A 9271-nucleotide genomic window follows, 5' to 3' on the forward strand; every position below is an offset into this window, starting at 1 on the left:
TACTAAAATACTTTTTAAAATAATGTATTTCTCTAGAAGGAATTTCATTATCTTATAACTAAAAGACTTCTTAAAAAAATGCAAAGAAGTTTAGGCACTGCCAAAATTCTTACAAAAAAAAAAAAAAAAAAAATTGAAGAATTAACACAAACAAAAATAATAAATAAGTGTTGTTATATCTTACTAATAAAATTTTATCATGATTTTTAGCTAATCCTATGACTTAAGAAATTTTACATATTTTGACAAAAGTAAAATATAAAATAACACATAGCATCACCAAAATTGACAAATTTTGTTATATCTTACTAATAGGATTTTATCATGATTTTTAGCTAATCCTATGACTTAAGGAATTTTACATATTTTGACAAAAATAAAATATAAAATAACCCATAGCACCACCACAATTGACAAATTCTCATACATAAGCATGGGTTACATTCTAGTTTTTATAATGAATTGAACATACAATTCTACTTTCTTATATTTGTTGACTTTTGCAATTACATGTTCTTTGTAGCTACTAATACCGTAGATGATGAAGAATTTTGGTGAAACAAGGCACATCTTAGTACTTGAATTAATGATAAGGAAAAATAGGTGAGTCTCTATACATGGGTGCCAAATTTTGTAATTCGACTTTCAATGCAATTGAATTTTTTAGAGAGATACTTTATTAGATGATTACATATTCAAATATTTGATTTTGTAGTCATGTACTGTCTACTAATTACATTTTACCATTTAGTAGCATAGCCAAAGTTTGTTTTTGAATTTCAAAAAATGAGCTAAAAATAACGGTGTGGTTGGATGAGATGGGAATAGGATTGTATTTGTTTGATCATATGTAACATGACTTCAAAATTGTAATTTGCTTTAAATCTCAATTGTGCCAAAACCCAATTGCTGAAACAAATCCAAGATGCTGCCTTGGGTGTTAATGCATGGTGCAATGGTGAGTTCAAATCTTCTGTCCTATTCTTTTGGTTCCACTCTATACTTCATAAATAAAAACATGTCAGATGTTTATCCATTTTATTAAATACTAAATTTATGTCTTCTATTATTTCAATTACCTAAATTAAATAAAAATAAAAACCTATCATATTCCCTTTGCCGGAAGCCAAGTGATAAGAGATAAGTTTAATCTCTTCTAAAGGATTACACATAAAGATAGTAATGTGCCGAAGTAATTCTTTTATTTCCGATCTATTTTGAATCCATTTGCTTCTTCCTTGGCCTAAAACGATCCAAACCAGTCCCTTGGTTCAAAACGGTCCAACCATGATCTCTATAACTCACTTGCAAAGATCATCATGTAATCTCCACGAACCATTCATTGCAACCATCTGCGATAACCTTGACCCAAATCGGTGCAACCAAACAACACCATGGGTTGCCACCATATTAGGGACATATTTTTCGCTGGAAAACTTGTTTTGCTCTAGTTGCCATCTTCTTCATGGGTTTGGGAGGAACGAAAGTAGAAGAGTGGTGAGTTTCGTCAGAGATGTTAGGCTTGGTGTCAATGGTTGGCCGTGACAATAGTGGCTTCCGGCGAAAGTGGTGGTGGGGCAGTAGGAATATGATGGTTTATTTATTTATTTATTTATTTTAGGTAACTGAATTAATAAAAGACATAAAATTAGTATTTAATATTTATTTTAGGTAACTGAATTAATAAAAGACATAAAATTAGTATTTAATAAAATAGACTAGCCTTTGAGCACGCGCAAATTAGTATTTAATATTTATTTTAGGTAACTGAATTAATAAAAGACATAAAATTAGTATTTAATAAAATAGACTAGCCTTTGAGCACGCGCAAATTAGTATTTAATATTTATTTTAGGTAACTGAATTAATAAAAGACATAAAATTAGTATTTAATAAAATAGACTAGCCTTTGAGCACGCGCTTACGCTCGTACTCAGAGGCTTTTCTATTTTTTGGGTAAGGGTTAATTTAGAGTATTTATTATAATTTGAGATTATTACATTTTCCAATCACAAAAAAAACCTAGGGGTGCGATGAGTGTCATGTATGAAGAAATAATTTTCCCATCACACCCCTAGATTTTTTTGTGATGAAAAATTTTTGTGATTGGAAAATTATTTCTCCACACATGACACTCATCACATCCTTAGGTTTTTTTTTGTGATTGGAAAATGTAATAATCCCAAATTATAATAAATGCTCTAAATTAACTCTTACAAAAAAAATAGAAGAGTCTCTGAACACGCGCTCACGCGTGCTCAGAGGCTAGTACATATAATAATTCTTGTAAAGTCTCTCACCCGAACTTATCTAATATTCCATTCCAATGACTCCTCAATGCAATCCAAAAAGTTTGTGTATACGTGAACCTGAGAGAGATAAAAGAATTAGGGTTAAACCAAGTATTTAAAAAAATAATAATAATTAACAAACCAACATTAGCATACATGTTGTTAAAGATAATAGCTTAAGTTTGTTAGAGTTTGTGTTTGATTGAAATTTTGATGAGATAATTTTTCCTGAAAATCCTATTAAAATTGTTCAGAATAAAGATACATATCTAACTCCCTACAAAATAGGACAACTTTCTGTTAGTTAACAAAGCAAACTCACCTCACGTTCTCTCTCTCTCTCTCTCTCTCTCTTTTCTTTTTTCTTTTTTCCTTTTTTTCTTTTATCAAGATTTATTTTTTTTATTTTTTCAAACTTCACTTTCCTTACTCACGTTTAAAATTATTCAATCACCACCAACATTTCAAAATTAATTTAAAAAGAAAAAAGAAAAAAAAGAAAAAAAAGAGAGTTAATGTGATACATTTAAAAAAAAAAAAAGTAGAACTCAAGGTTGCTACATACCTAAATAAAAAAATTTAACGCCAAAAACATATACATTCAGTCACAACCAACATTTCAAAATTACATTTTTAAAAAAAAAGGAAAAAAAAAAGGATAGTTAAAGTGATACATTAACCAAAAAAAAAAAATGTAGAACTCAAGGTTGCTACATACCTAAATAAAAAAATAAAAAAATTTAATGCCAAAAACATATACAATGATGGTAAAAAAAAAAAAAAAAAAAAAAACTTTCTTAAAAAGAAAAAGAAAATATGAAGAAGGGAAAAAAAAAAGAAGTGAAGTGAGGAAGGAGAAGGAAATAGTAATTGATCATTTATATGTAACTATTTTTATTTCAATTCAATTTTTTTAAATAAAATGTAAACAAAGGCTATTAAAAGAGGTAAGGAAAGTCATACTGTTTAACTGTTTACGAATAATTTTGAATGCTTCTTTTGTAGCATAAGACAGTCCTGTCTTTGGATCACAATACCTACAACATGAAATGACAATTCATTAAGAAGTACAATGGTAGAGTATATAAAGGAACCATTTATTTCAAAATTACATTTTAAAATAAAGAAGAAGGAAAAAAAAAAAAAAAGAGTTAATGTGATACATATAAGGAAAAAAAAAAAGTAGAACTTAAAGAAAGTCTATCATAAACAAAAGAAAAGAAAACAAAGAGGAATTTGCAAAAGATAGAACCTGAAAATTTGTTGAAACTCTGACAGTAAATGTCTTTAATCTGAAGAAAAAGAAAGGAGGATATAGAGCTAAACTAAATGTCTTCAATTTGAAGAAGAATGAGAGAGAGAAAGTGAGACAGAAACTGCAAAACATACATGAGTTTGTGGTTTTAAAATGTAGGAGTTTTAATTTATATATCTATTCCCGGTAGTTGAAAACTTGTAAGTGAGTATGATGAGAGTATCTTAGGTATAAAAAAATATGAAATCCAAACAGGAGAAGCCCATTAAATAATAGTATAAACAAAGATGGAGTATATTTTTATTTGTGGAGTAGATTTTGATAGCTGGGGATGTTTTACGCTGTAGTGTTACGAAAGTCAGATCATTTTCAAATGGATTTGGTCCAAGTCCTTAGTAGCAAGTCCTTATTTGAGTATTGGGCCCGAGAGACTAATGAAGTCCAAGAGGTTCATGGGCATTCGGCTCCAGATGGCCCAAGATTTTTTAACACTATTTCTGACCATAGGGTAAAAATTATATAAAAATGACAAGAGTTTAAACCATGTTTAATTTTTTTTTTAATAAATAAAATCAATATTCAGTGCACAAAACTCCTTTTTTATTCTAAAAAAGAAAATCCCTTTTTGTAGCATTTAGAAAAGGTTATAGTTTTTTATTTTTATTTTTATTTTTTATTTTTTATTTTTTATTTTTTAAATGAAGAGGTTATAATAAGCAGTATTATACCATGTTTTAGATAAAGGAAAAAAAAAAATAGTTTTGTCAATTAAAAAGTCAAATTTATGAAATTGTTTCAATTTGATTCTCTAACATCCAAGAAAGCCAACTTCATAGGGATGATACAAGCACCTCCATAAAACCTAAGCCACAGCACATCCTCAAGTCCATATATTGCATGATCCAATCAAGAATTTTCTAGTGTGTGTTCGTTATTAATCAACATTGATGATGCAATTCCGGGAAAAAAAATTATGAAACATCAAGAAATAGGAATAAAGCAAACTTCAAGTGTTGAAGATGTAAAAACATAAAATGATGATATATTCCTCACTAGCATGGCATGTGTCTCCAGACCACTAAACACAATTCATAGAACAAACCAAAGCTATGAGTAAGAAAAGAATAAACTAATTACACCACATGATAAACATTTATAATATGTTGGGATGAAAATTCTTTTATCAGTATTTAAAATAAAAATTCTACATCATTTGCTATATTTAGTTATTTACTAATATTCCTTTATTATTGGTGTTCTTTTACCTTGTAATTGTTACTTTAAGTGAACAATTGTGATGGAAATGTTTGTGCCATTATAAACTTTTATGATGATGAATGTATTACTTCAACTATTTTCTATTTCATATAACAACTGTAATATACTCTCAAATATTATTGTCTCCTGTTTATTTTATATTACTTCAATCTAACACAAACATCTTCACGTTATTACGATATTATATTATGTCACCCATTAATAAGACTCTAATTGTTGCTTCTTTTTTTTTTTTTTTTTAATATATATTTTAAAAAAATCAATAACAAATAGGATCCCGCTAACGAATGCCTACAATGATTAAACCTATTTCCTTTTATTCATCTACTTGTTCCACTGTGACTCTTGGCATGCATTCATTTTCCTGATTTTATTATTACTTAACAGTTAATCAATTACCTAGGCTTTAGCTTCGATGACAAGAGGTACTATGGAGTGTGGTGCATTGACAGGAGTTTTGGATTGGGTCATATTTACAAGTCTAGGAGTTATTTGGTTCAAATTGTGCGCTTCGTAAAAATACTAAACCACAACATGGATAGCCCTCACGCATCCAAGAGTATCCTACGCTAAGAGTTATGCGGTTTAAGTGGGCCGGGTCACTTATCAAGTAAGACCCTTTTTGATCATTAAAAAAAAAAAAAATTAAAAAAAATGGAACCACTTTGGGCCACAAGGTATTCTGGTGTGTTCTTTCAGTATCCTCTTATCCTTACTTCATCAACATTGGAGCATTTCTCACCCACCCTATAGCCTTCCTCGCTCTCTTACTTTCAGTGTTCCTTTTTGCCAACTAAGAAGAAATGGCCAAAGCAATCCTCTTTGGAGTTGCACAGAAAATGATTGAGAATTTGGGATCTCAGATTTTCCAGGAGATTGGATCGCTTTGGGGCCTTAAAGATGGGCTTCAAAGCATCAAGAGCGCTGTTTCCAGAATCCAAGCTGTACTTCAGGATGCAGCAGAGCAGCAAAACCACAACCATCAAGTCAGGGACTGGCTCGAAAAGCTCAAGGATGTTGTTTATGATGCTGATGACTTGCTGGGTGAAGTCTTCACTGAAGCTTCGCGGCGAAGAGCAAAGAGTGGGAATAAAATCAAAAAAGAGGTTCGCACTTTTTTTTCAAGTTCAAATCAAGTTGCTTTTCGTATTGAGATGAGTGGTAAAATAAAGGCGATGAGGAAGAAGCTAGATGCCGTAGCAAAAGAAAACAGAGACTTCAACTTGAAAGTAAGCCCGCCAGAGAAATATAGCTTGAATATGCAGAGGGAAGAGACTCACTCATTTGTACCTAATGAAAAAGTTATTGGGAGAGAAGGTGATAAAGAGGCCATCATAAAACTATTATTGGAGCCTAATAATGAAGAGAATCTTTCAGTTGTTCCCATAGTGGGAATTGGTGGGTTAGGAAAGACCACACTTGCTCAATTTGTATACAATGACGAGAACGTCAATAAACATTTTGAGCTAAAAATGTGGGTGTGTGTCTCTGATTCGTTTGAGTTGAAAATTATTGTTGAAAAAATAATTGCTTCTGCTACTGGTAAGAAGCCAGAAGACCTTCATATAGATCAACTGCAAAAGCTTCTTCGTGAAAATATTGATAAAAAAAAAAAAAAACTTACTTGTGTTGGATGATGTGTGGAATGAAAGTCATAACAAATGGGATGAATTGAAGCATCTTTTAATGGGTGGTGCAAAGGGAAGTAAGATTGTAATAACAACACGTGTCCAATTGGTTGCTGAGATTACAAGTCCAGTTTCAATATACACCCTTAAAGGTCTCTCTGAAGACGAATCTTGGTCTTTATTTGAACAAATAGCATTTAGAAAAGGATAAGAGACCAACAATCCTAGACTAAAAGAAATTGGAAAGGAAATTTTAGTCAGATGTCAGGGGGTACCCCTTGCCATAAAGTCCATTGGAAGTGTATTATGCTTAGAGAAAACTGAGTCTAAATAGTCACGTGTCAAGGATAATGTGCTTACAAATATACTTCAACCCGGGGATGACATATTTCCAATCCTAAAGTTGAGTTATGATCATTTGCTCTCACATTTAAAGAGTTGCTTTGCTTATTGCTCTGTGTTTCCAAAAGATTATGAAATAGAAAAGGAAATGGTGGTGCAACTATGGATAGTGCACGGGTTTATCCAATTCTCAAACACAAAACAACCATTAGAGGAGGTTGCTAATGAGTACTTCAAGGATCTGCTTTGGAGATCCTTCTTTGAAGAAGTAGGGGACATGTTTGGAAATTTAAAATACAAAATGCATGATCTAATTCATGATCTTGCAGAATCGGTTGCAATGGTAGACTGCAAGCTCGTTGATATGGACAGCAAAAATGTTGATGAAAAAATTCGTCATATATGTTGTCCATTTTTTATCGCCTTCTCTTGTAATGAGACTTTAAGCTTATTGGTTAAAGCAAAAAAGATGCGTACGCTTCTTCTAAGATCAAATAAGTATTGGTTAGATGAGCCAATGTTGAATACAATTACTTTGAATTTCAGAAGCTTGCGTGCATTAGGTGGAATGACGATCACAAGGGTACCAAATTCTATAGGGAACTTAATACATCTCAAATACCTTGATCTTTCTAGAAGCCATTGTATTGTCACTCTCCCTGAATCTATTACTAGACTATGGAATTTGCAAACATTGAAAGTCTTTTACTGCAGTAGGCTTGAAGAATTACCTAAAGACATTAAAGAATTAGTCAATCTCAAGCACCTTGATGACAATGAATGTGAATCTTTGAGTAATATGCCTCGTGGATTAGGGCAACTGACTTGTCTTCAAACATTACCATTATTCATTGTGAGCAAGGACTCTTCTTCCATCTCCAAGCACGTTGGTGGCCTAGGCGAATTAAACCAGCTAAACAACATCAGAGGAACACTAAAGATCACACATTTGGAGCGACTAGAAGGTGCTAACTCCATATGCAAGGCTGCAAATATAAGTGGAAAACAGCATCTTGAAGAGATGATGTTAAGATGGGATCAAGAAGGTAATATTAATAATGACGATGAGAAGTCATTAGATAGCCTCCAACCATATCAAAATCTCAAATATTTGTTGGTGGAAGGGTACGGGGGAGTGAGGTTTTCTAGTTGGCTTTCTTTGCTCCCCAATCTGGTTGAAATAATAATATTAGATGGTAAAAGATGCCAACATTTGCCACGGTTATCTCAACTCCCCTTTTTACAATCTCTATGGCTTAATGTTATGGACGATTTGGAGTACATATCAGATGGTGATATAAGCGAGGAGGTACCTACTTCATCCACAGTGTCGTCAACACCATTCTTCCCATTGTTGAAGTTACTCTCAATCCGAAATTGCCCTAAGCTGAAGGGATGGGGGAGGAGTGCATCAATGCAAGATCATCATCACCACTCATTGCCTTCATTTCCTTGTCTTTCTTATTTAGAAATTGAGCATTGTCCTAATCTGACTTCCATGCCTCTATTTCCATATCTTGAAGAAGATTTATATTTGAATAATGTTAGCTTCATGCCTTTGCAAGAGACAATGGCAATGGCTTCGTTGCTGCCCCCCTCATCCCCTCTTTCTAAATTAAAGATTATGACTCTGGCTTTTAGAGAGGATGAAGTACCTCTGCTAGATGACTGGCCGTAAAATCTAATGTCTCTCAAGAAATTACAATTCTGGCGTTGCCCTGGACTAACATCTCTCTCTGAAGCTGTGCGATATCTCACCTCCCTCCGTTCTTTGGCTTTCCAAGAACTTTCGAAACTGGAGTCTCTCTCTGCAAGTCTTCAACATCTTACCAACCTGCAAGACCTCTACATTATAGACTGTCCCAATTTGATGATTTTGCCGGAGTGGATTAGCAAGCTCACATCACTTGAAACACTTGACATTGATGGATGCCCTAATTTAGCATCACTTCCTGATGAATGGTAATGTCTTAGGTCTTTACAAAGGCTAAAAATTCCAGATTGTCCTCTCTTAGCAAAAAGGTGTGAAAAAGGAATTGGTGAGGATTGGTCCAAGATTGCTCACATCCCAAATATTAACCATACAATGTACATTAGTTTTTCGGTACATTCTCTAATCTCAATCCTCTAGTGCAATCAAAGGAAAGAAAATAAAATTTTTGGAATCCTATTTTTTAGGTTTTGTTGATTTCCAAACTAATAAAATTTTAGTTTGGTTTTTTTTTTTTTTTTTTTTGAATTTTTAAAATTTTTATTTTTATTGTTATTTTTTTAATTGGATTTCCAATATATTCAACCATGGTATATAATTGAATTGGGTTCGGTTTGGTGAAGCTTTGGGTTTTTTGAGGTTTAAAAATCATAAATTTTTAATTTGTCAGCAACCAAACTGTTGAATTTTTTTCCTGAACTCTACTTTGATGGGTTATTATTATTATTATTATTTTAATTACGTTAAAGTACATGTTGTGTTTTGT

The 9271-nt window shown here is 32.2% G+C and overlaps 2 protein-coding genes across 2 annotated transcripts; both read left to right on the forward strand.

Annotated features, from left to right (window-relative positions):
* Window positions 1-5503: 5503 nt before the first annotated feature.
* Window positions 5504-7345, forward strand: LOC115967676 (putative disease resistance protein RGA3). Its single transcript, XM_031086816.1, has one exon. The coding sequence runs from the start codon at window positions 5628-5630 to the stop codon at window positions 6459-6461; it is 834 nt and encodes a 277-aa protein (XP_030942676.1). The 5' UTR covers window positions 5504-5627; the 3' UTR covers window positions 6462-7345.
* LOC115967087 (putative disease resistance protein RGA4) lies at window positions 6943-8472 on the forward strand. Its single transcript, XM_031086171.1, has one exon. It carries the CDS (start codon window positions 6943-6945, stop codon window positions 8470-8472), a length of 1530 nt encoding a protein of 509 aa, XP_030942031.1.
* The last annotated feature ends 799 nt before the right edge of the window (window positions 8473-9271 follow it).

Source organism: Quercus lobata, chromosome 11 (genome assembly GCF_001633185.2).
Source record: "Quercus lobata isolate SW786 chromosome 11, ValleyOak3.0 Primary Assembly, whole genome shotgun sequence".
NCBI classification, from domain to species: domain Eukaryota; kingdom Viridiplantae; phylum Streptophyta; class Magnoliopsida; order Fagales; family Fagaceae; genus Quercus; species Quercus lobata.

What these genes read in the sequence shown, in the direction of transcription:
- LOC115967676 (XM_031086816.1), top strand. Translation starts at nt 5,628, where the DNA reads ATGGCCAAAGCAATCCTCTTTGGAGTTGCACAGAAAATGATTGAGAAT.
- LOC115967087 (XM_031086171.1), top strand. Translation starts at nt 6,943, where the DNA reads ATGGTGGTGCAACTATGGATAGTGCACGGGTTTATCCAATTCTCAAAC.